The sequence below is a fragment of the Pristis pectinata genome, chromosome 3 (genome assembly GCF_009764475.1).
Source record: "Pristis pectinata isolate sPriPec2 chromosome 3, sPriPec2.1.pri, whole genome shotgun sequence".
NCBI classification, from domain to species: Eukaryota; Metazoa; Chordata; class Chondrichthyes; order Rhinopristiformes; family Pristidae; genus Pristis; species Pristis pectinata.
This window is the reverse complement of record NC_067407.1, coordinates 61471491-61499424: the sequence shown is the minus strand read 5'-3', so window position 1 is coordinate 61499424 and position 27934 is coordinate 61471491. Positions and strand designations below refer to the sequence as shown.

Sequence of the window (27934 nt, the reverse complement as noted above, 5' to 3'; positions counted from 1 at the left end):
GAGTAACATATAAGTCTTAGAAGGGCAGTGGAAGAGATTTAAAATAAAAATAGTAAATGCTGGAAATATTCAGTAGATCAGGCTATATCGGTGGGAAGGGAAACAGAGTCAATGTTTCAGGTCGAAGACCCTTTGTCAGATCTGGAAGGGAAAGAAAAGAGGCTTATTAAGCTGCAAGGTGGGAGGGGTGATGTTCTGATAGGGTGAAACCAGGGCAACTATTGGGAGTCACAGCATGGGAAATTTTACAACTGTAAACAAAAAAGTTATCTGGCCAATGAGTGATTGGGAGCAATTAGAGAGTGAGGACATAGACAAAAGAATGTCAGAGTTGCAAAATGCAGAGCAGGAAGACGTATCTGGCAGGTTAGGCTGGACATGTCCTCCACTCCCAGAGGTAAAAAAAAGGGGAAAACAAATAAGCTGAGCCAAAATCACAGATGGATGATTGATACAGACAGAGAAATCAAGTTACCTGGAGTTGTAGAATTTAATATTGAGTCCAGAAGGCTGCAAAATGCCTAGATGGAAGCCAAAGAAGAGATTTGCTGGAATCATTCCAGGAATGAGGAATTTTAGTTATATGAGAAGCTAAAGAAAGTAGGGTTATCCTTAGCGTGCACAAGTTTGATAGGGATGTTCAAAATCATGAGAGTTTGAATTAATCAAGGAGAAATTGGGCTGTATGTTGTGGGAAAATGCCAGCAGTTCCATCTGCGAGTGTTATCACATTAAGGATTTCCATGTGAATGCTCCACATGTGATGGTCTCTCTTCATTGGTATTTTCCCATTTATTCTGTGGTCCATCACCAAAGTGTGAAATCGTGGCAACAGGCCAGCACCTATTCTAGGGAAAGTGCTCAGTCAGCGTGTGCTGGTTAAATCAGAACCAGCTCAATATTCAGGTTGAATGGAGAAGAACAGCAGTGAGGAATCAAGGTAAATATTTGTTCGTTAATTTTTTCTGACTTGGTTGTGTTTAGTTGAATACTTTTACATGTTCTTAAATTTTGAATTGGTGTTTAATAATAAGGGATGTCATTTCTTTGGTTGTTTCGTGGATTTTGTGCAAGTTCTTGCTGATTTGATGGTCTTGCCATTGAGGATCAGGCTAATAGATAGCAGTAAGCTAGTACCACAGGATCCATACAAGATAGGTTTGGACTTTTTTTATATAACTGCACTGTGTAATGAATTGATCTGTACGAACAGTATGCAAGACAAGTTTTTCACTGTACCTCAGTACAAGTGATAATAATAAACCAATACCAATAAGTTAGCAGCAAATGCAGTTGTCTTGTTAGTGGCAGAAAATTCTGGTCTATTGTTTGCTCGTGACAGAAGGGACACTAGTGTGAGAACAGAGATTTATGATATCTGTCAAAAGAACCACGGGCAACATGAGGGGAAAAAATAGTTGTTGGGATCTGGAGCATACAGCTTAGTAGATTGGGAAGGCAGATTGAATAGTGGCTGAGAAGGAAAGGAAACATTTGGGGGACTCTAGATAAAGAACAGGGGAGTGGAACTGATTGGTTAATTCTTTTACAGTGCCAGCAATTGCTGAAATGTTGAATGACCTCCTCTCATACTGTGGTGTTCTCTGAATGCCTGGATCGCGGGGTGGGGGAGAATGCTGGACACCATTGAAGTCCCATTCTTCTGAGGGGAGATTGTGCTTGGAAATTAGCTCCTGAACATGAGTTCAAGTCCCTACACAACAGCTGGAAAGTGATTAACCTGAAATAAAATAAGTTAGCAGCAAATGTGGTTGTCTTGTTAGTAGGAGAAAATTCTGGTCCATTGTTTGCTCGTGACAGAAGGGACACCAGTGTGAGAACAGAGATTTATGTTTTCTGTCAGAAGAACCACAGGCAACATGAGGGGAAAAAATAGTTGCTGGGATCTGGAGCATACAGTTTAGTAGATTGGGAAGGCAGATTGAATAGTAGCTGAGAAGGAAATCCTTCAAAGTAACCATGAAAATACCAGATTGTGATTTAAAACAAAACCACCTGATTCACTGATGTCCTTCAGGGAAGGAGGTTTACCGTACTCACCTACAACTCCAGATCTACCAATGTGGGTGACTTCTAACTCCCCTCTGTATTGGCCCAGCAAGTCCCTCAGTTCAGGGGCAGGGCAATAAATGCAAGCTTTGCCTGTGATGATTTCCACATCCTGAGAATGAATAAAAACAGCCATTTTGAAGGCAGTTTAGACCCAACTGTATTAACAGCTGGAGTTAGGGCAGCAGATTTCCACCTCTGGGGGCAATGGTGAAGCAGCTGTGTTTTACCACCATAGGGTAGTTCCATGGTCACCAATGCTGCCAGTCGTTTTTAATTAACTGAGCTTAAATTAGCCTCTTTAGTTTAGGTTAGGTTAGAATGGGCATGTCATGGACTACTTTTTGGCCCATCTGTATTACCTTCTGATTGCTGCTTTGCTCTGGCTGTCTGCCTAAAATGGCTAGCCTATCAGGTAGGCATGTGACATAGAAATCCAGCAATCCACGATTCTCCAAGACTGAGGGAATGTTGACTTCACCTGATCCATTGTTTTGGCTGGGTTTGGCTTTCCAAAGTAGATTCATAAGTGTCATGACCGAACCACAGTGCATGATTTTAGCATCAGAATCTGAAGGGTCACAAGGGAGAGATTGACCTCTCTAAGAACAAGTGAACAGTTCCTATAGGAAATCCAGGTCATGTGCTCGGAGTGTAAAATTCCATCTCAGCAGGTCGCAAGCCTGATGGGAATTGAACAGTGTGAAAATTAACTGAGGAAGTGTTATCCTAATCTAAATTCCCACTCCTACCTGCTGCAAAATCACACAGTGCCACGGATTAATTCTGTTAAATCGCGATTATTAGCAGTATACTACTAAGGGAGAACTCTCCTCTAACGCTCATTCAGAGTCTTTATCGGAGATCTCCACAATACAAAGGAGTAGACATTAATTTATACAGTCCTTGTCATGCACACTTAATCAATGTGGCTATGCAAGTTTCGATCAGGCACCTAAGATACAAAGACAGACATCACACTCATTGTTTACTATAATTGGTTTACAATCAAGTTCCGGGAAACAGTAATTACCACCTGGTCTTGAGTCAGGGGCTTGCGTGGTATTTTTTTCATTAGTTATATGTACGGTCACAATTTCTTAACCCTTTACTTCCTCAGAAGCATCAGTAGTGAACTGCATTAAATCGGTCTTCTCTTTGTAACTTCCATGACACCAGACAATAGTGTACAATAAAAATTGAAGGGTCAGATGCAAGTACCAATGCAACAATTACTTAAGATATCCTCAAGACTCTGATTTATATCAAAACGAGTATTGTTGATTGATTTTGTTGCATCTAGTTGGGTAGTGTGCAACAGTTAAGTTACCTGACTAGTAATAAAAAGACGTGCTATCAATACACATACCCAAGTTCAAATCCTACTGTGGCAGCTGTGGAATTTAATTTCTGTTAATAATCTGGAATCTTAGTAATGACAACCACCTAAAACTACTAGATTGGTGTAAAAAGAAACAATCTGTTAATATCCACTGGGAGAGTGGGGGTGAATCTTACCTGATCTTGCCTTTATGTGACTCCTGACCCATACCATGTGGTTGACTTTCTGAAATGGCTTTGCAAGCCATTCATTTGATGCAAGGCAGTTAGGGATGGGCAGTAAATGTTGGCCTGACTAACCATGCCCAGATCTTGAAAAATAAACCTACTTAAAAATAGGTTGGTACCGGACTAATACTTTCGCAGTGTGTCTGCAGGATTTCTTCAATGTCATTGGAGGCTAGGCAGAAATAGAGACAAGAAGTTAAAAGAGTCTTCTCCCCCACCCTTGCAGACCCCTTGTATTCAGCTGTACACCATGATACACTCGGCACTGCACAACTTCTTGCTGGTTTTACTTGACTAGGTGTTAACTACATTCACAACAGGGCTGTGATATTTGGATATCTATGTTTTCGTTGCCATGCACCTGACCATGCAAATCATGGGAGTCATTCAGTACAGGACAAGGCCATTTCATCCTTCAACCCTTACCCAGGTACTTAAAAAGTATCCAATTATCTGATACCCCACCCCAACACTTCCTCAAAACTCTGCAAATATTTTCAAGTACTTATCAGGCACCCTTTTGAAAGATTCTATTGAATCTGCTCCTAGATATCAACAACTCAGCACATTTAAAACCTGTCCTCTGCCCTTTTTGCCACATAAAATGCTTTTGTCCTATTGGCTTTATCACAATGTCATATAGTTTTGAAAAAGCCCCTTGTATTTTGCTATTCCTGTTACCAAACATTCATACTAAATTCACTGCATTTAACACAAAGTAAATGCTTCTGCCTTTACTAAACTCTCAGTGGATGAATTAACATGGGGTCAAGAATCCATTTTACCATTTTTCTTCACATCTATGTTTTACCATCTGTGGCAATCATCCAATTTCAGTGTTGCAGCCAGCACCAGCATTTGATTTTAAATGTTTCCTAATGTGGGGAGTTTACTCTGTGATCAGTTATTGTCTACACTGTTTTTACAAAATGATAAAGTAAAAGGCAAATACTCAAACAGACTCATTCTATGCAAGTTCAATCCTTTAATACCTTAGATCCCAGCCATTTGTCTAACTGGATCTTGAATGTAGCTCAATTGTTCATTTCCGTTGTTCCCCAGGGTGTTATTTCTGACCTTTTCAGAAGAATTATTTTCTGTTTTTCACTTTGCTTTACTTTATGTTTTTGACCTTGTTTTTATGGCCATTGCCTTAGCTCAGCCATTTCACATTCTCTGCACCTCAGTGAGGTTCCCCCTTAGTTGCCTTCTCTCCAGGGTGCATGCACAGACTGCTTTCAGCCTTTCCTTGTTGTTTGTCTCGCTGGAATGATTTATGCTTCCTCTCTGCTTGCAGAAGAGAAACCAAAACTGTACTTAGTAATCACAAAAAGAAGAATTTTATGTGGATGTGTGGTTTTTATCCCATAAACTTCCAGTCCCAGCATAATTGGCTTGAATTCCTTGGATTCAGCTCCATAATCCCAGGATAGCTTTTGTAAGTGCCTTGCTGCTGCCTTGACATTAACAATAATAAATTACTCTTTGCGGTTCTGTTATCCTTGAATTTATGTTACAGACTTCTATTTCATCCAATGTGCAAAACTCAATATTTGTCAATGTTAAATTTAATTTGCTATAAATGATCTTTCTCCTCTGGTTTTGTATTTTACCAGCTTAATAGTTAGCACACAGTTCAGTTGCATAAATGAAGATTGACAGATGCTCTTGCATTGACTGCTCAGCAAGGTACTACTTTCCTCTGCTCCAGTTTTGCATCTCCGTCATCTCAATTTCCCATCCTTCAACTATCTCCCTCCATTACAAATTCTCAGCTTGAAATCATTTGTGCCAGGTTTTGTCAAAAACTTTCTGAAAATCCAAATAAATGATAAACTTGGGAAAATCCACTGTGCATTTTGTGAAATCCCTTCAAAACAGTGAAGGAGGTGTGTGAAGTCTGACTTTTCCTTTCTAAACCCAGATAAGCTTGTTCTTCAGTGTTCCTCACATGAGTTATCTTATCATCCATTCCTTGGCATAAAGAATATTTATGAAGTAAAAATCTTGTGCACTGTCCCCTTTCCTCGCCTGACTTTTTGACAGTTAAGGTGATCAGGGTACATGTGGTACTAGGAACAGGAGGAGGTCTTTGCCCCCTCCAACTTGCACGACCATTTAATTAAATAATTGGTGATCTTTATCTTCACTTATCTGCCTTGCTTCCTGAACTTTTAATGCCCTCATCCAATAGAAGAGCCTATATGCTTTTGAAGCAGATATTTATATGCAAATATCTGCTACTTTAAGACATGTTTGCACATGAAGTCTCTCACATTTATTTGTTTAGATTAAACTGCTTCACAATAGCTCAAACATTTGGGAGGGATTTCTTCATGATAGCATATTACTCAGAAAGTAGCATAGAGAGGGAGTCCAAAGGCAGTTGTCAGCTTTGGCCTGAATTAAGAGCCTTTTGTCTGTCATGCTCTTGATTTTAAATTTATAGACTCTGTGTAATGGTGTCATTCTCAAGCCAGTGAGATGTCAATAGAATTCTGAGCTTGAGTTGCCAACAGTGAGAGGGTGTGTTTGCCCACAGGAAGACCCTGCTCATTGGAAGCCTTGAGTGTCATTGGCTGCTTGACGTTTTACTTAATTTGCTTGATCCAAGCTTGCATTTGCTTACCAAGGGAATGAATAGACTTCTGGAAACAATTTTTTACAGTGATAAATATCAATTAAGCTGCTTGAGTACTCTGCTATCTTGGTGGTTATGCAGGACCAGGATGAAAAGTTGCAGTCCTGTGTTGAGGGCGGCATTAAACACTGGAAAGATAGAAATACTGAAGTTCACCTCGATGACCTGTGAGAATCAGAGGCGATATATTTGTGGCCGTAGTATTTCCCTTTGGAGAATAAATAAGTGGGGTATAATCCATGACGGGACAAATTATACGTGATGTAATCACAGGCTTTAATGTTTATTTTTCCAATTTTTCAAAGCAGTGACATTCTTCAAAAATATCATTTTCAATTTTTATAAACCATGCTGCCAAGTATTGATTAAAGGAGAACTCTACCCTCTTTGTTGTTCTGTGTGGAGCTGAGCAATTGCTTGTTATTAGGCAGCTGGAGACTCGGATTAGTTTGGCAACTACTTCTTTGCTTGGATTAGGATTGTTGTTGGACATCAGCATCCCCACTGATTGCACAGAAAGCATCCCCATTCTTAAATTGTGTTTATGTTGTTTTTGTAATATAATGTTTTCCATCATTTTCCTAGGGTCTCATCAGCCTTTGCCAAGTGATATAACAAGCCTTCCTGGGGACCTCTTCCTGAGGTCTTCCTTGCTCTGATAAAGCAGTTGATCTGCCGTGGGTACATACTCACCACCATCTCGCAGATCACCAGTCATTTGCAGCACAGTTCATAAACCCCATTCAAGATGGCACCGGAGCGTGGCGACATGTTGCAATCTGCTCCCTACAGATCTACTCATTACCTTTACTATAATCGTTCTACACTTTTAAAATTAATACCAATACCAATACCAAATATAGCCAGTTATTTCTTTATCCTCTCGATCACTGAATTTAAATTATTTGTTTACAAGGTGGGTGTCATCCAAGGGTATCTTTTTAACACAAGCAAAAGGTACAGGTATTCCCCAGATTATGAACACCCAATTTAAGTACAGCTCATATATATGAACAAATATTTGGGAAACCGGTGGGATGGATTTGCTGACTGTTGCAAGGCTGCAGGCATCTTCTTCTGAGTGGGAGCTCAGTTTGTGCCAACATCACTACATCTTCCAGAGGATTCTGAATGGTTGAGTTAAATGCCCTGGTTTAACTAATTGTTGCCCTTGGTCGGGCTATGTTTTAATTTAAATATATTGCCGGGTGACTTTATTTCTGACTTGCGGACTGTTTGGGGTATTGGTTTATTATTGTCACATGTACCGAGATGCAGAGAAAAGATTTTGTTTGCCTGCCATCCAGACAAATCATTCTATACATAAGTACATTGAGGTAGTAAAAAGAAAGCAGAACGCAGAGTATAGTGTTGCAGCTACAGAGAAAGTGCAGTGCAGGTAGACAAGTAAAGTGCAAGGGCCATGACAAAGTAGATTGGGAGATCAAGAGTTCATCTTTTAGTGTATGAGCGGTCCGTTCAAGAGTCTGATAACAATGGGATAAGAATCTGTTCTTGACTCTGGTGGTATGTGCTCTCAAGCTTTTGTATCTTCTGCCTGATGGCAGAGGAGAAAAGAGAGACTGTCCGGGGTGGGAGGGATCTTTGATTATGTTGGCTGCTTTTCTGAGGCAGTGGGAAGTGTAGATGGAGTTAATGGAGAGGAGGCTGGGTTTCATGATAGACGAGGCTGGGTTCACAATTCTCTGCAATTTCTTGTAGTCTTGGGCAGAGCAGTTGCCACACCAAGCTATGGTGCATCTGGATCGGATGCTTTCTATGGTGCATCTGGATAGGATGCTTTCTATGGTGCATCTGTAAAAATTGTTAAGAGTCATTAGGGAGTGCCAAATTTCCTCAGCCTTTTGAGAAAGTAGAGGTATTGGTGTGCTACCTTGGCCATTGTGGCCAAGGACAAATTGTCGGTGATACCTGCATCTAGTCTCTGGAATGAAACCCTGTTGTAACCTGCAGAGGACCTGTAATGTTCTGGGGATAACCATGGCCTTCCCAATTTGATTTGTTGAGACTTGGATTCTGAAGAGCAATTATTGGCAGACTTTCCCAGAGTGGCAAGCATAGACTGAGAGAGTCAGATAATTGAAGAAGGATTGGTATTGGTTTATTATTGTCACTTGTACCGAGGTACAGTGAAAAACTTGTCTTGCATACCAATGGTACAGATCAATTCATTACACAGTGCAGTTACATTGTGTTAGTACAGACTGCATTGAGGTAGTACAGGTAAAAACAATAACAGTACAAAGTGTCACAGCTACAGAGAAAGTGCAGTGCAATATGGTGTAAGGTCACAACAAGGTAGATCGTGAGGTCATGTTGGTTCTTATCTAAGATTGGGTGTTAGGATGGAGTGCCAACTATGAAGGACAGCAACCGAACAGTATGGGTTGGATGTGGATAGTTCTTTTAAGCAATGGAACTCCAGAGTAAGGTGAGATTGTTATTGTGAATCCATTTATTTGGAGTCAGTGTGTGTACTTGAGTGAAAGGAAGCTGTTACCTTCCAATTGTTCTTTGAACTCTTACTTACATGGAGCATGGAAAGTGTGACTTTGACTTAGAATGGTAGATGGGAAGCTGTTTTGTTGATTCCTGTTCCTTGAGGAAAAATGGTTCAGAATGGATTTTTTTGTTGTATTAAACCAAAAGAATAGAAGCAAAGCATGAATTACATAAGTTGCACTCTCTGCCATTCTTTTCCTTAAGATACAGCTTGAAGTGCATCAACCATGACAATTGCCCATTGCCCTTTCAGCTCTGGTAATAGCCCCAAGTTCTAACTGGTTTTATGAACCACTACATTATCTCATCTGCCTTGTCTTTTGAAGAGTGTTCCCCAGATATTTTAAAACCACACCAGATTCATGTTCAGCAAATACCCATGAGTTGATAATCTTGCATCAAAAAGCACTTGAATGCCATGATGGGGTGAAGCTGTAAGATCTTAGTGGATTGGTGAGCTAAACTGCTCTGGAGAATTCCTGTATCTGTACTTGTAACTATTTTTAATGAATTATTCTGAAGGAGATTTTATAAATTGCATTGGAATAGAATATTTTAGCAATTTCGTTTATTTCAGCCCAGATTTTTATCTTTTGGTTTAAATAGGATTTTGTTTCAAAAGTTCATAATTTGTAGATGTGACAATGATAATCAGTTTTAATTTCTAGATTTGCTGGCAGAGATTGATAGTTGGTTTTATTGATATCCTCAAGGGTATTTCATAACTATCATGCTTCATTGATTGTAAAGTGCCTTGGGATAGCAAGAGATCTTGGAAAGCACTATATAAAATGCCTTTCTTGCACTATTCAAGTTGTGATCTTCACTTGCATGTAGTCAGTTTTAATTTTCCCTGTTGTTTTATCTTGCTTCCACTAATGAAGCAGCAGGCTTTCTGACTACTGTTCAGAGCCTGGGCAGCAAGTGTTGTAGACAGGTCAACGTTGCAGGAGGTTACAAATGTCCCTTTGTCTCTTCACCAATCATGCTCAAACCCAGGAAATATTGTTGAGCGATTTCAGGAAAAGGGGTCATTTGTATCCTGCCATTAGCCATCTCAGCTTAGACTGATGATTTATACAGATCTCTCCCTGTCTCTATGAGATTACTCACTGGATGAAATGAAGGGAAGATTGAATTGGTCTTTAAGTTCATCTTTTTTTTCAGCATGACCTTGATCTTGCCCATTTTAAGATGATATGTGATTGCACGAATCTCTGAACTTCCTCTTTTTTTTTCCTTTGCTAGGGAGGCAGGAACATTGTGTGGAGATTGTGATGAAGATGGAAAATTCTATCAGTATGCACACACAGCCTCTTCACCTCGTATCTGTGATGCATCAGGCTACTGGACTCCTGAAGAGGCAGTGGGTAAGAGCCAGGCACTTGACCCACCCCCCCCCCCCCCCCCCACCCCCTGCTCCCTTTGGGTGCAAGTGCACATTTATTCTACAACTAGGCCGTGCTATAAATCTGTTAGGTTTCCTCTTTCAAAGCATTTCCACTCTTAGCTTACTGTACCAATTTATTACAGCACATTAAAAAGAAGTTCCAACAGGTTCCTTTTACACCTGATTTTGGTTCATAATTCCACAGAAAACTTTGAAGCATCAAAGAGTTGTGCTGAATCCTCCTAACATGTAAAATAATTACCTTCATTTGTTAGGAATACAAATAAAATATCCTCAATCCTTTAGTTGTGATATTAGGACTTAGAATTAAATTGTTCCTCCACTAAAGTGTTAGCCACAAAACTGTGGGTTGCAGTCCTTGCCTTTTGAGTCTGTTTGTGTGTCAAAAGCCACTGTAGAAGTTGGGTAAAAAACATAGGTTGACATTTAACTGCAGTGTGAAGGAATTGATCCATCAACAGAGGTGCCATTTTCAAACAGATGAAATATTTAAATGTACTTCCGAGTGATGATATTGTAAAGAAGGGGATGGCAGTTCTTCCTGCTGCCTGGTCAATACTTATTTCTCAATCATCATTAATAAACACAGATTATCTGGTGATTATCACATTACAGATTAAGGGATTTACCCTGAAAACATTGAATGCTGCTCTTGCTATCTTATGGTATTAACTGCACTTCAAAAATATTCACGTGCTTTTAAGGTATTTGCAAATATATTGTTTACTTTTAATTTTATTATGTTTAATAAATAGACTTTTTAAATTAGCTTTTTCTTCTTAGAGATTCGGCAGGGAAAATAGGCCCTTCACCCCAATGCCCATGCTGACTAAGGTGCCTTCCTGAGTTCATCCCTGAGTTCGTCCCATTTGCCTGTATTTTGCCCATATCCCTCTAAACCTTTCCTATCTATGTACCTGTCCAAATGTCTTTTAAATGTTGTAATTGTACCTGCTCTACCACTTCCTCTGGCAACTTGTCTCAATACCCACTTCGCTCTGTGTGGAAAAGCCTCCCCCTCAAGTCCCTTTTTAAACCTTTCCCGTCTCACAAATCTGTGTTCTCTAGTTTTAGGCTCTCCTTCCCTAGGAAAAAAACTGTGACCATCCACCTGATCTATGCCCATCAGGATGGTATTGAGAATCATGAGATTCACGTGTTAAGAGCACACAGAAATCTCATGTAAGTAGCAGAATGAGTACACAAACTCAAACTGCCCATACGCATTCCCCAATTTTGGAAGAGTCTCGGGTCCCCACATTGGCCTCATTAGCAACCTCAGTACCCATAAAACCCAGGTGACTCCCTAAGAAAGAATGACTTTGGAATTCAGCCATTTAACCAAGTTTGGAGCAATTCTCCAGTGATGTCTGGAACCGACGGGAGAACCCAAAGTTGGCAAATCCCCCAAAAAATGCAAGGTCTGTTTATATAGCACCCTCATGTCCTTTTTGGGATATCCCAAAAGCATTTTCAATTGCAGGCTCTCTTGTAATATATGAGAACCTGTTGTTAATTTGCATACTGTGATGTGACAATAATCGATTAATCTACTTATTTGTAGCATTAAGTGAAAGATAAATATTAGCCATGACACTATGGATAATGCATTGCTCTTCTTCATCTAAAGTAGCTGTGTTTTTAAGATCCACCTCAGAGAACAATGGGGCTTTGATTTCAAGTGTCTCCTAAGGAAAGTCAATGTAACAGTCAGATACTCCCTCAGTTACTGGACAGGGGTGTCAATTTCAATTTTTCAGTTCAAGTCCCTGGAGTGGGAGTCTTAAATTCTGAGTTGAAGCTAAGAGTAGTACCAACTGATAACCAGCAGTTTACTAGGTAGGCAGGTGGTGCTTGAGAACATCAATGTCAACCTCTTTGCTGATGATCGACAACATGCTACTGGATAGTAATTGGTTGGTTTAATTTTGTCCATTTTGTGGACAGGACATACCGTAGCCATTTCCATTTTGTTGAGGAATGTTTGTACTTCTACTGGAACAGCTTGGCTAGAGACCTGGCTAGACATTACAGCCAGGATATTGTCAGGACTCGTAGCCTTTACTGTTCACAGTATCAGGTAGAATGAATTGAATGGCTGAAGATTGTCATTTGCAGCGTTAGAGCCCTTTGGATGAGGAACTGGATCATGCACTGCACACGCCTGGCTGAAGATTGCTTGCAAACACCTTCGGCATTGTGCACTGGGCTCCATCATTATAGAGGGTGGGATGTTTTTGGAGCCTCCTACTCTCAGTAATTGTTCTTCCACATGTACGTGTGGCAGGACAGCAGAGTTTTGTTCTGCTCTGTTGGTTATGGGACTTGGTTTGATTTTCCACGGAGTCATAGAGTTATACCCACCTCTATCACTTTCCCTGGCAGCTCATTCCATATACACACCGCCCTCTTGTGTGGAAAAAGTTGACCCTCGGGTCCCTTTCACATCTTTCCCCTCTCACTTTAAACCTATGCCCTCTAATTTAGACTCCCCTAACTTGAGGGAAGGACTGGGGCTATTCACCTTAACTATGCCACTCATGATTTTATGAACTTCTATAAGGCTGAGGCTCAGAATCCTACACTCTAGGGAAAACAGTTCCAGCCTATCCAACCTCTCCTTATAACTCAAACCCTCCATTCCCAGTAACGTCCTCGTAATTTTTTTTTGCACCCTTTCCAGTTTAATGACATACTACTTCTTGCAGGGCAAGCAGATCTATATGCAGTACTCCAAAGTCGGCCTTACCAAAGTCTTGTACAGCTGTAACGTGAGATCCCAACTCCTCAACTCAATGCCCTGACCAATGAAGGCAAGCATGTAAAATGCCGCCTTCTCCACCCTGTCTACTTGTGTTGCCACTTTCAAGGAACTGTGTACCTGCACCCCTAGGTCTCTCTGTTCTACAACACTCCACAGGGTCCTACCATTTTCTGCACCATTTGCCTGTGGCATGCTGCCTTTGCTTTTTACCATGCATGTTATCCTATGTTATAGCTTCATTGGGCTGGCACCTAATCTTTATATATGCCCAAGCTGCTTCCTGAATGACCTTCTGCCTTCCCCAGTGAGCCACTGTTGATACTCTATCACTACCATTGAGCTAGGGTGAGAGGGATGCTAGGCTTGCAGATACAGATTGAGGTTGATCACATTTCTGTTTTTGTTGGTGATGAAGCAAAACATAACGGCATGTGTCCATGGTGTGAAGATGTGGTGGTCAGACCTACTAATGCTATAAGGAGCAGACACATCTGTAGCAGATTAACGAAGACGTTACCAAGTAGGCTTTTCCTTGAAAAGTAAATTACTGCAGATGCTGGACATCTGAAATAAAGAGGAAAAAAGGCTGGAAATACTCAGCAAACTAGGCAGCACCAATGGAGACAAAAACAGAATTAACATGTCACGTTGATGACTGTTCATCAGAACTGCCTCTGATTTTGACTCTCAACGTAATTGGCATGGAGGTGGATATCAGATAAAGCACATCTCACAGAATGTATATGTTATTACTTCATCAAACTCAAGTTTATTGTCATATGCACAAGTACATTTACACACAGGTGCAATGAAAATCTTGCTTGCAGCAGCATCACAGGCATATAGCATCAGGGACACACCATTCACAAGAAAAATATAAATTATACAAGAAAGAACACTATTGGAACAAAAAAAACAAAGTCCATTGTAGTGCAAACTGATCAAAGTTGTCATAGTGTTGCTATACTGAGGTAGTGATTAGGGTTGTGCAGGTTGGTTCAAGAGCCGAATGGTTGCAGGTAAGTAGCTGTTTTTGAACCTGGTGGTGTGGGATTTCAGGCTTCTGTACCTCCTGCCTGATGGTAGCTATGAGAAGATAGCATGGCCCGGATGGTAGGGATCTTTGATGATAGATGTTGCCTTCCTGAGGCAGCATCTCCTGTAGATACTACTGATGGTGGGGAGGGATGTGCTAGTGATGTATTGGGCGGGATCCATATGTTGCTTCTCTCATCGGCTGCCATGGCCCATTCTGGCAGATATTATCAAAGACACTGCAAGTTTGGTCTCCTGCTCCTCCCATTGATTATTGATGTACTGGCCGAGGGACAGCACCTCACTTTTAGGATTGCTGGTGCTACTTCTGATGCATTCTTTTGCATCTTTCATTGAACTTGGGTTTAGCCGCCTTGCTTTATGCATATGGTTAGAGTGAGAGATTTGTAGAGGACGTTTTTCACACCCATTGGACTTTATGGGCCTGGAGACAATATTGAGGACACTTGGGTCCCATTCAATCCCATCTGTCTATCATAGTTCCACCACCAGGGTGTGTCTGTCCTGTCACTGGGCATGATGGAGGAGTCTGGGACATTGGCTGATGAGTTTCTCTGTAAATATAACTACATAATTCTCTGGACTAATATGTGAGACAGGTCTCCCAATTTCATCACGAGTCCCCAAATGTGAGGAAAACTTAACACGGAGTGGGCATAGCATTTCTGTGTCCAAATTTGATTCCTTGGGAGGTATTGAATGGTCCATTCCATCCTTATTCTTATTTGTAATAGTTTGATCCAAATGAGTGGCCATTTCAAAGGGCAGTTAAGTGTCTATCACATTGCTGTGTGTCTGGTGTCACCTAAAGGCCAGATTGGGTAAGCACAGCAGGTTTCCTTCCTTAAAGTACCGAGCCAGTTGGCTTTTGAAGGGCACTTTGGTTATATTGCCACCATTACTGATACCAGATACTTTTTATTCCAGTTCTATGTAATTACTGAATTTAAATACTCCAGAATTGGATCAGAACTCGTGTTAGTCCAGACTCCTGGATTACCCATGAAACAATATAACAAGTATGATACCATACTCTTGAGAATGGATGAACTTTATGCCAATACACCACTAAATTAGGACTGAATAACTAAAACCCTATCTTATGAAATCTGGCAGGATGCTTTCCTCCAGGGTTTTATGAATGCAATCTGGTGTGAGGTGTTCTATATCTGATCTCCATTTGTATGTCATTTTGCCTACAGCAAATATGTCAGTATACAACACATGCACATATATAATCCAAAACAGGGAGGAGAACACACAAGGGTGGGCATGCACACAGTGGTGCAATGCAAATCCTTCCAAATATCCCTGTCTGATAGATGGCCTAACCCAATGATGAATGCAGGAAAAAAAAATCTCAATACTTTGCAGGATGTGGAGGTGTCTGGAGTAATTTACTCAGAAGAAAATGAAAATTCTTTCAGTAAGTTCAAAAAAACACATGGCGAGCATCTGGGTGAAGAGTGAAGGTTTAACCAACACCACCCGTGAATCACGTTCTAAAGCAACTGCTGCTTCTCGGCTGGGATGGAGGTGGGGGTTGGATGGGTGGTGGTGGGTGGTATTCCTTTGGTGCACACAGTCCCATTCTGTCGGCAGAACCAGAGAGAGATTAGCAAGATAGGAAGGGAAATATGGGCAGGATGAAAGCAAAAGTAAAGATGTTGCTGAGACTGCTAGTAGTTGTGGAGGTGGACGAGGGCAACATTTTGCACATTCACTGGGGGCTTTTAAGAGGGGCTTGGATGGGCACATGAATGTGAGGAAAACAGAAGGGATATGGGCATCCTGTAGGTAGGAGGGAATAGCTATTGTCAGCGCAATATTATGGGCCGAAGGGCCTGTTCTGTGCTGTACTGTTCCATGTTCTATGTTCACTAATTCATCCCACATATTCTCTGCATTTTGTACACAGTGATCAGTGATTGGCATTCCTTCCAGAGTTACTTCATGAAATGTTTCAAACCTTTCACTTTATATTTTCACAGTACCCCATTCTCTTCACCACCCCACCCCCAACCCATCCAAGAGACACAGGCCCCTGATATTGCCCAGCCCCTTTTGTGTCAACCTAACCAAATCACCCAAAGCACATTGTAGAGAAAGGCCTCATTTCCCACCCACTCAACCACAGAATCAGCTTTCCCCCCCCCAGCCCCCTCCTTTGCACTGACAAAGACCCCTCTGCACTGATCTCGGGCCTCTCGCACTGACATGAGTTAGGTTCTCCCCACCTACCTTGCCCTACTTTCTTTCTCTCTTGCTCTCTCTCACTCTTTCTCCACACACTCTTGTACAACTTCTCACACACGCTCTCGCTCTCTTTCCCACTGACACAACTTCGCCCGGTTTTATTGAGGGAGTGCTGCACTGTCAGATGTCCATATTTTCAATGCAAGTTTAAACCAATCCAAAACCTCGACTGCTCCTTTTCCCTCCCCACTCCACCCATTGAAGTTAATGTCCTTTGCACTATTTGAGATGCGACAGGAGAGTTCTCCCAAAATCCCAATCAATATTTGTCATCAATCAATGTGACTGAATATGGATGATCTGAACAATTATGTAGTCGCTCTATGTGGAAACACCTTGTAGGCAAATAGTCTGCTTTTTTTCCATACTCAGCAACAGCAGCTGCAACTTAGAAGTTACTGAGTTGTATCATGTGGTTCTGGGACCTCTGGTGGAAGTGAAAGGTGTGGTGTAAATGCAGATTTTGACCATGAGGACAGTTTATTGAGAGCAGTGTTTGTTCGCTGCAGGATCTCCTGATGTGGATGAGCCCTGTGAACCCAGCCTGCAGGCTTGGAGCCCTGAGCTTCACCTTTACCACATGAACATGACGGTGCCTTGTCCCCAGCCAGATGGCTGCATGCTGGAGGTGCATTTTGCCCACCCTGTCATCGCCGATTCTCTCTCAATCTGGGTGACCTACCTGTCTGCGGTTTGGAAGGAGGCATCTCTGCCATAAAGCTCCGTGACTGCTGACAAAGAGGAATCCAGCTTGGGAATGCTTACCACACTTTCTGCAATATCCCGCTCACTGTCAAAGTCAACATCAAAAAGAAAGTGGCTGGCATTAAGGTCTACACCTTTGATGAGAAGATGGAGCTGGATGCTGTGCTCCTGACTTCCAGGTCTCAGGACCCCTTGTGCACTGTGTGCAAATCCCTAAAGTATAAGCTTGTGAGGGATCCTCCATTTCAGAAGGGGTCGAGTGTTGACTGTCACTCAAAAGGAAAGAACATTCACTGACTGGTGAGTTACTGCAGTGAGAGCTTGTAACTTAATGTAGGAACATGCTTTGGTGTAAAACCCATCTACTGTTCAAGATGTCATAGCTGCATGAAACATGAGCAAGAGATGTAGGAAGCAAAGTAATCCATTTGTGCAAACAGCCAGATAATCTGCCATTCAGTGATTGTGTTTGAGAGATAAATATTGTTTGACACCAGGGCTAGATCCACTACTCCTTTGCAGAGTTGTGCAAAGTAATCTTTTGCACCCACTTGGGAGGACAGTTGGAATGAGATGGGGTGAAATGGCACATAGAAGAATGAGAATTGGAAATAAAAGGTTCAGAACTGCCTTCGCAAACAAAAATATCTTGGGGTTAAGTTGGACAAACACCACAGAAACAGCCCATTTGGCTCAATGTCCATACTGATGTTTGTGCTCCATTCAAGTCTCTTCCCATACTATGTCATCTAATTCAATGTCTATCAATGCAGCCTCTGTTCCTTTTTCCCTCCAGCATTTCCTGAAATGCATCTATACTATCCACTTCAATTCCCTGTGGTAGGAAGTTCCACATGCTCACCACTCTTTGGTAAATCCTTCCCTGGGCTTCTTGGTGACTGTTATGTTGATAGCATCTAGCTATGCCCCTTCCCGCAACTGGAAACATTCTCTTTGTATCCATATTATCAAAACCTTTCATCATTTTAAACAACCATATTATTTCACACCTGAGCCATCTTCTCTCTGTAGAAAAGAGCTTGGTTTCTTCATCCTTTCCTAATATGTATGCCCTCCTATTTCTGGTTCCATCATAAATCTTCTCAGTGCTCCTTCCAAAGCCACTATTATCTTTTCTATGATCTGGTGACCAGAGCTACGTGCAGTCCTCCAAAGATGGTCCTATCCAAGGTTTGGAAACAGATCCACCATCCCTGCTATTTGGTGTTGAACATAAATCCCAGCATTTGGTTTGCTTTCTCTTCTGCCTTTGCTGACCTATGGCACAACTTATAGTGATTGATTTATTTGCACTCTTGAAGTTCTTTGTTCCTTCCAAGTGATAACTGACCTCTCCAGTTTCTTCCCACAAAATGTACAACCTTCCACATATAATGTTGAACTCTTCTGCCAATTATTCACTCCTCCTCAACTTTAATATTCTGTGTACCTTGTTGTGGCTCTACTCAAATACTGCAGTTCCTCTGATCCCACCCCACATTCCAAAGTTTAGACATTGTGTTTTTGAATCCAAAGTATGAACTGCTGATGTAAATTGTGAAAAAGGTGGTCCCAAAACTGCTCCTTGTGGAACCCCACTACCCACTGTCTGCCACTGTGAAGAGCTACCCTTCACTCCCACTCCCTGCTTTCTGTCCCGAAGCCAGTGGGAAATCCTTTCTTTCTGCACTTTCCCTGACTCACCATTCTCTGACTTTCTTAGTCTTTTACAGAATACTTCATTGAAGGCTTTGTGAAAATGTAGGTAAATTGCATCTATAGTAATGCCTTGTTTGTTCTCCCGCTTATCTTCACCTTTGAAATCTAAGCTGTTACACTTATCATGTTCTTCTGTTGAATTTTTGAAGAGGTAACCAGCTTCAGACATAAGCGGTTTGGGAGTTAAGCTCTCCTAGGAACTCAAATATCTGCCATGCTCAGTTTGCATGATAAAGTTCACTGCTTGCTATACATTTCACTATGTATATAGCATAGAGTCCACCATGTGCATTAACGTATACATTTCCTCACAAACTAAGCACTGTGTAGGTCACTTTTTTACAAAATCCCTTTATGTACTAATGAACTAAGCCATGCCCTGTGCTAAACTCCATAAAACTCAAAATTTTAGAGTCATAGCATGTCAAACAAGCCCTTCAGCCTATTGAGTCTGCACTGGCCATCAACTGCTCATTTACACTAATCCTTCATTAATCCTAATTTTTATTCTCCCCACATTCTCATTAACTCACCCCAGATTCTACTACTCACCTGCGTTCAAGGGACAATTTACAGTGGCCAATTAACCTACCAACCCACACATCTTTGGAATGTGGGATGAAACTGGAGCATTCTGGGGGAGACTGATGTGGTTGCAGGGATAATGCACAAACTCCACAAAGACATCACCGGAGGTCAGGATTGAACCCAGATCTCTTTTGCTGTGAGGCAGTGGGTCTTCCAGCTTTACTATGGTGCTGCCCATTTCAAGATATAAAATAAGAGAGGACCTCTTTGTTTTCCAAATAAAGAATATATTTTAAGAGTGATTTGGTTTAAGAGAAAAATAAAATAAGAAATCTTCATGTGCCTCTGCAGGTAGAACTTATTTTGAAAATGAACTTTGTGACAGTTTTAAAATACAAGGTTGTTTGGTTAGATGTTTAATTTTAGTTCAGTATGAAGGACTGAACATGGAAAGAGAATTGTATTGCTGTGCTTTTATTCTTTCTTTAGTCATCACGGCTGTCTCTTGCGTTGCCTATCAAGAAATTTGTGTGTGAGAACCGGGAGACAGCAGTGGTTTTAGGAAACGTGTCCTCCTAAATGCTTGCACTAAATACTTGTGCTGATGCTGTGCGTAGTGGTGCCCGTGGTGTCATAGAGGACTCTCCTGTTTGATCTGGTGGGTGATAATAAGTTACAATCTGTAATGAAATCACTTTTCATCCCACATATGTTTTATATCTTGGGTAAAAATCAGGAAGTTTGAAATATAGGTCATTAATGGGAATGGAGAGATGCATGGGCAACCAATATCTGGACTCGATCCAAAAGTTATTTCAAAGGCAGTGAGAAAACAGCCTGACATAAGGTTTCAATCAAACATATACAAGCTAAACCATGACCATTATCCTGGCTCCTAGATGCCATGTGAATTGCTGGATTTCAGATGACTAGCTTCAGGCTTAGATGATGGAAGAGTATGTCAGTGCACAGAGGCATGTCACCTTCATCAGCAGGATCTTTCAACCTTGTTTGCACCTCCCACCTTAGTCTTCACTATTGATAATTGGATTTTGAGCATTGTTTCTGATAGGAATGACTGAAGGAGATGCCTTTCTTCACTCCTATATTTGGTTTGCACAGCCTTCCTCCAATCACACAAGGTCCTTGGTACCCTGTGTTCATTTAACCCTGGATCCAGAGCTTTCATGGTGCTGCTCAGTCCTGTGATTCCCTTATGGAAGTTTTACCAGCCTCATGGGCTTTTCAGATGGTCAAATACAGTTTTAGTAATTTTATTCTGGTTTTGTGTTTGTGGTTCACTTCCTCTATGAAACTCTTTACTGCTCTATAATGCATTTTTCTCCCCCAAGGACTCTGGAATGAGTTTCAGTAGTGTTGCTAACATTTGTCAATAATCTACTTTCAGGGAGGTTGTTCCAGGCAGAGTTTACAGCTACCAAGTAAAGGTGGCAGCAGGATCTTCATCCAGTGAACTGACCCCATCTCTGATATACATCCATGGTAGTCCCTTCTGTGGAGATCAGAAAGTGGAAAAGTAAGAAAACAAATGTTCATCAAGAATTAGTGTTCTTATAATCTCTTCCTGCATTCATTTTTTGTTTTAAATGTTGGTTTTGAAGTGTTTTTTCTGTAGGGTTCTAAGGGAAATAGGCTCTAGTGGTCCAAACTAATTCATTTGAAGTCTAGAAATGGGAAAGGAGAGATTTTTTTTCCAATGGCAATATCAAGTCCGCTTCCATCTCTGCTCACAGAAGAAGTTCACTGCACTATAGGTCGTCCTTTATCAGGTGATGAACCCCATCTTGGATTTGGATTGAGATCCAACTTGGGTGAATCAGCACTGATTTTCTCCTTGATAATTCTGGAATTCTTGCATGTTGTTCAAGTGTGGAGCTTATATTAACAGTGGGCCATTCCATAAATGTGGTTCACAAGATCAATACATTTCTGAAGGTTCAAAAGATCTGTTAAAGTCCAATGAAGTAGGCTTTTCACGGCAATGTAAGTAGCTGCATTGTTCATTATAGATGTGAAGTGGTTTGTAACCTCAGCTTTTATTCCTAGACAGTATTGAGTTTTCTGAGGCACAGTGGCTGTTTTAATGTGGTATGTACACCAGGCCAATGTGCACACATCAGGTTTCCATAGTCGATAAGTCAAAGGAGAAAATTAGCTGGTTAACTTCTGGAAACATTAGTTGAGGAATAACTGTAATTTGGGATGTGAAGAGAATTCTTCAGCTCTTGAAGAACATCATGAGATTTCTTAACATCCACTTGAGAGATTAGTCATTAGTTGAAATGAGTCCCATCAACTTTGCAGCTCTCGATCAGTCAGCTGCATCTAGAAGGGGACTTGAACCCATGATCTGCTGAGCAGGTTGAGAGTCCTACACCAAGCCAAGGAGACTTGGTAAACATCAGTTTTTAAACATTGTCTCAGAGTTTTGTCTTGTCTTTTCCTGATATTGCCAATATTCTGGAATGCAGTTTCTACAAGCAACCAGTTCTCTCCAGCATCTATCCCAACTTCTCTTCATGTGTGGGTCTAAACCTTTGGAGTCAGGAAGTTGCTTTACCAAGGGATGTGTCATTAGCTGACTCTCTCATTTTCCAGTAAATTAATGAACAGGAGCAAATCTGGCTGATGCTTCTCCTTCCCAACTATGGTTGAAAATAAAACTCCTGATTTATGAGCCTCAGATGCACACTAGCTGGTACATGTGCTGACACAACTATCAAGACTTATACTTTTATAGTGTCTTTCACAGTCTCAGGTCATACCAGGATGCCTTACAGCCAATGAAAAGTTCTTGAAGTATTGCCCCTTTTAAAATGATGGACGCATTACAGCCTTTTTGCATGTAGCCATTTCCGTAAGTAGGGTTCTGATGAAGGGTCTTCAATCTGAAATGTGAGCTCTGTTTCTCTTTCCACAGATGCTGCCTGTTCTGTTGAGTGTTTCCAGTACTTTGTGTTTTATTTTAGATTTCCAGCATCTGCATTTTATTTTAAATTTTCTTTCCACGGGCAGGAATTTACTAAACCCTGCAAAATTCATCTCTGTGACGTTGACTGAGAGAGAATTATTTCCCTCAAATATCAATGGATATCAATCAGTGGAACACATTGTAGAAAGTCTGTAGTGGACAACAACCAAATAAAAAAAAATGAAAGAAATAAGAACAACAATATCCACATATATAAGTGATACCTTAGGTCTCTTTTTCTCTGTGATTGATTCTGAGCATTCCAGCAATACACAACTAAAATAAACAATCAGCAGGTCAGCCAGCATCTGTGGAGAGAGAAACAGAGTTAATATTTCAGGTCAATGACCTGCTGAGTATTTCCAGTATTTCCATCTGGTCACCACATTACAGGAAGGATGTGAAGGCTTTGGAGAGGGTACAGAAGAGGTTCACCAGAATATTATCTGTTTTGTCCCCAGTCCGGAAGAAGAGTCTCAACCTGAAACATTGACTGTCCATTTCTCTCCATTGATGCTGCCTGACCTGCTGAGTTCATCTAGCTTTTCATGTGTTGCTCCAGATTCCAGAATCTGCAGTCTCTTGTGTCTTCATTGTCTGGATTAGAGAGTAATAGCAATAAAGAGACATTGGACAAACTTGGATTTTTTTCTGTGGTGTGTTGAAGGCTGAGGGATGGCCTGATAGAAGTATATAAAATTATGAGAAGCATGGATAGGGTAAATAGTCAATCCTTTTCCTAGAGTGGAAATGTCAAATGCTAGAGTGCACGGGTTTAACTTGAGAGGGGAACTGTTTAAAGGAGATTTCCCAGGCAAGACCTTTGAGTCAGAGTGGCAAGTGCCTGGAATGAGCTGCTGGGAGAGGTGGTGGCAGAAGATAGAATAGCAATATTTAAGAGGCATTTAGATGGGCACATGAACAGGTGGAGGATGGAGAGATGTAGACCATGTGCAGGCAGATGGCATTAGTTTAAATGGGCATCACGGGCCGAAGGGCCAGTTCCTGTGCTGTTCTGTGTTCTCTTTTAATTTTCAGAATTCCAGCATCTGCAGTTGTTTGCATCTTGGTGTGCAACTAAATCTATCTGCCTGTTGTATATCAGTGGACTATGGTAACTCATGTACAGTTGATGTAAGCTCCCAACTAAATTATCATTTATTGTCAATGGCTCATTTCATTAATGAACTATAACATGAAAGTTTATTGCCAGCATGATGGAGCAGTTGGTATTGAAGAATTATACAAGCTCTTGAGCTGATAAATAAGTTGATGCTCTGCCATTTACATTACCTGGTTTGGTAGTGTTTTGGCAAAGTTCCTGTCAATCAGCAAACCTGCACTTAATGTTCTGGAAAGCAGGAGTTCAAACCCACCTTGGGCAATTATATTTAAAATTCTGTGTTTAACAAAAGAGCTGGTGGATGTTGTATATTTGAATTTTGAAAAGACATTTAAGCTTGCAAGAAAAGGTGAGGATGAATAAAGTTGTGGATAATCTATCAGAGAATTGGTTAACAGAGGTTTGAAAAAGACTGAAGGGGTAAACAAGTCATTTTAAGGTTGTCAGGCTGTTAGTAGTGAGTGTCAAAGGATCAATGACCTGGACGAAGTGACAAAGTTAAGTATCCAAACTTACTTTTGGGTTATTTCTGCCAAAGTTAGGTGAGAATGTGAGATGTGAAGAGGACTTGAGGAGTCTGCAAAGGGGTACAGGTGATCAATGTGTTACAGCTGTTTGTGTGCATTAGTGGAGAGAAATTCCAAGCCAATATCATGGATGGATGACTGTCAGAAATGGCTAAAGGGCTTTGATGTTGAAGATCAGTATAATCTTCTTGAATGGCAGGGATGGCTTGAGGGACTTTAAAGCCTATTGTTCATCCTCTTTCTTTATATTCATAGGGACAGCTGTGTAACTGGAGCAAGTCTCCGTTAAGTTTTGCAAAGCTCCTGTTCAGCCTTCCTGACCGTTTCATGTCTGCAGGATAGAAATCTATCATGTAGAGTTTGAAAAGTTCTGATATCCTTTGTTCTATTTCCCAGGGATCTTGGTGAAGAATGTGACGATGGTAATTTGTTAGATGGTGATGGCTGCTCAAGAAAGTGTCAGAAAGAGGAGAAGTTCAACTGTGTGGGTGAGTTTGCAGTTAATTATGCACTAACACATCCATATACATGGCTAATGGAGTAAAATATAATATACAGGCTGGTTTGTTAGTCTGGCTAAATACAATACATAGACATCTGTAGGTATCTCATGCTGAGTCTCATTGTTTGCAGTCTTGGTCTTCCCACTATGGGTTTCGGACCATGAGTCCACATTATCAGGAAGACCTGCTGGTTTTACTTCTGTAGCACAACCAAACTCTGCCCCTGCCTCTGCTTACCTGAGAGTTAAATCCTCATCGGCATCTTAGCTGCCTCCAGATTTAACTACTTCTCCACACTCTTAGCCATCTTCCATCCTTCATAAACTTAAGGTCCTGTAAAACTGTGCTTCTCATTGCTTGACAGGGACCTGGTGTAGGTCAGTGAGCTCAGTAGTGATGGGTAAATGAGTATAGTGTATGTTAAAAAGGATATAGCAAGGGATGTCATCTAGGAATAGGCTAGAAGTAATAAAGAGATGATTGTATATTTCACCAGCAAGTGAACTAAGAGAGTGACAGAATCCAGCAATGTTACAGAGGTAGAAGCAGGTGGTCTTAGTGATGACGTGATCAGAAGCTCGTCTCGACGCTGTGTCAATGGCTGATGTCACTGAGGGGCAAGATGCAGATGGAAATTAGGAGGGGGTTCAGGATAATCCTTGGGGGTGGGGGAGAGGTGTTGATGTAGGGGTATTTCTGCAAAGGCAGCATTGAGGAAGTGGGTGGAGAGTTTAACTGGTATTGTGAACCCCAAAAGTTGCTGTCTGGTTTGACCCTTGGATCAGTGAGGTCTACCATTCAATTGGAGCAAAAGTCTTTACATTAAATGTGCACTTAAGTTTTTTGTGTTCTCTCTGACAATCCGAGTTAAATTGTACCTTCTGGCAGCCTGCTTATTGTGTTAACTTTAGTGTTTTTTTTAACCTCAAGTTTGTCACTGTCCTGCTCTCTCTTTGCCAAACCTACCTTTGTGCCATCAGCACACAAGATTTTGTACTTAGTCTAGAACAGCTATTTTGTACAGAGGATAAATGGAAGCAATATTTTCCAAGCAGCACTTCACCTACAATCCACCTCCAGCCCATTTAGCCATCCATCAGCCAGCCTTATTTCTCTGCTGTTGCAGGAAATCTTGTCTGAATTTCTTAAGTTTTTGTGGAATACTTCGTGGGTGGACCTGAAAAGCTATTTTTCTCACATTGGATGCATATCCTTTATCCATCCAGTCACTTTAATTTTGTAAGATATAACTTGTCTTTAACAAATCCAAGCTTACGGTCCTTGCTTACACCTATTTTTTAATGAAGGCTCTCTAACTTAGTCAAGAGTTATTGATTCTGGCTAATGTTTTCACTTCTACCCTAACTCTGTAAAGTCCAATGCAAGGTACTATGTTATCTTTAACAATTATTTTACTTATTATATGCTCAGAAGAACCCTTAATATTCTCGATTAAATTGCTTACAAATCTTCTTATGCTGAAAAAAATTCCAACTGCAGAAAGGTTGGTAAAATTTTGAAGTTTTTGCCAATTTATTGCGGCTAGATCCTTTTCTTTTTCCCACTGAATTTTACTTATTCCAGTGAATTTCCTTTAGCTTTGACTCCTCTGACCTTTATCATTCTTGCATTTAATCTCTGTTCTGGTCACTATGTTCTCAGCAATATTCTACCTTTTGAATCAGCTACTATTTTTACAGAACTAAAACTTCGTTCATCTAGAAATATATTTGCCTAGGGAACAGTCCAGAAGCTATTCTTAAAGGCGATGCATGTTATTTTTCCTCCAGACTATTTGTTAGAATTACTACTTTACTTCTCAGAACTGTCTGTGAATCACCAACATTGCTATATATTCCTCATTTTCTTTAATCCTGGAATACACCTGGAGACTTATTATTTTCTCATCCTCTCCATTGTATTCATGTGTATTCTTTCTTAATGCAAATGCTTGGGACATCTATATGTACTCATACTGTAGAATTATTTGCTGTCATCCAATTCCTTTCTCCTGTCGCTCCTCGAAGTTGTAAAGAGAAATATTTATTACTTGGTTTTATGTAATCTGAAGCCTGATCTCTGGTATTGTTGGTGAATCATATCCATCCATTTTCAGTAGTGTATCAAACTCACTAATTTGGTTGTAAATTGTTTTGTTTACTTGTCATGTTACTTGACTATGTGTACTGTAACATTGATCCTTAACATTTTTTTCCTGTCTTAATCATTGAACGTTTTGAAATCCCTTTTCTACAAGATCCTCTGTAGCCCAGATCGCCCTTTCTCTACTCATAAAACTTTCAGAAAGCTAATCTGCCTCCCCTCAATGCACTGTGCTCAATCTTGTGAATCTGCTGAGGCCACTTTGACTGTTTCAACAACTTTCATCAGAAGTATACTCCTGGAGTGTATTATACCTTGAGTGAGTTCCCACTTTGCTTTCAATCATGACTTACAAAGAATTACAAAACTAATATGCCAAAATAGGCTTTTTATTTGTCCATGTCAATGTTTCTTCCAGTGTCCTCCCACCTTTCTTGATCTATTAGTGTAGCCATATATTCTCTCCTTTCCTCATTACCTGCTTCCTCTTGTATGCATCAGTATTATTCGCCTCAACCATTTCCTGTGGTAGTGAGTCCCACATTCTCAGTACATCCTGAAGTGGATGCTCGTGAATTGCCTGTTTGATTTCTTGGTGAATATCTTACACAGGTGATCTCTATTTCAGCTCCTCTCTCCATGGAGGAATCACACTGTCTTACTTCATCAAAGCTCTTCGTAATTTTAAAGCCACCCCTTAGCCTTCCTTTGCCAACAGAATAGAGATCCAGTCCATTTATGCCTTCCTGATTGGCACTACCTCACAATTCATCATCCAAACTTTGTTCTTATAGATGGTTCCTTTGACCTTGATGAAGAAGGTTTCATGGACAATGTGCCTGAATAAAACATGTCAGTTCTTGAAAACTTTGGGTCATTTTGTTGCAATAGTGGAATCACACACTCATGTAAAGAGCAAACACAGGGTGCATCAACATAATGTAATTCTTAACTCCTTTATATTAAATGGGATTAGTATAGATCGGTGCTTAATCATCAGCATTGACATGGTGGGAATAAGGGCCTATGTTGTATGACTATTATTTCATTTGTGGAATATGAACTTTAATGACAAGGCCAGAGGTTACCCAAATAAATTTGTACCGTCAGGGCATATTGCCTTAGATGTTACACTGTGCAGCAATTGTGTACTAATGCTTAATGCATTTTTATGAAATTCCTTTGACCATTGTTTGACCAAGTGTCTGTACTAGTTATTCTAAGCCTATCCCATGTTCACAGATTATACTGTACACAATGCATTCCTCCATTCCCTTGTATTCAGCTATAACTTCATGAAATAAAGTGCAGCTGTATGAATTTCTCTCTTGGTCAAGTAGACTTTCAGCTATGCAACTATGTGAAGAAGTGCTAGAGAGAAAAGAGAGATGTCGAAGGAGAGGCTGGGAGCAGGTCATGTTGATTAAAAGGGGAGTAGGAATAC

The 27934-nt window shown here is 40.7% G+C and overlaps 1 protein-coding gene across 1 annotated transcript in view; it reads left to right on the top strand.

Annotated features, from left to right (window-relative positions):
* LOC127567956 (pappalysin-2-like) overlaps window positions 1-27934 on the top strand; it is a 290468-nt gene that overhangs the window by 137233 nt on the left and 125301 nt on the right. The window contains 6 exon segments of the mRNA XM_052011199.1: window positions 10052-10173; window positions 16800-17053; window positions 17056-17259; window positions 17261-17295; window positions 20651-20779; window positions 24281-24372. Of these exon segments, the coding sequence (XP_051867159.1) occupies window positions 10052-10173; window positions 16800-17053; window positions 17056-17259; window positions 17261-17295; window positions 20651-20779; window positions 24281-24372 (836 nt within the window).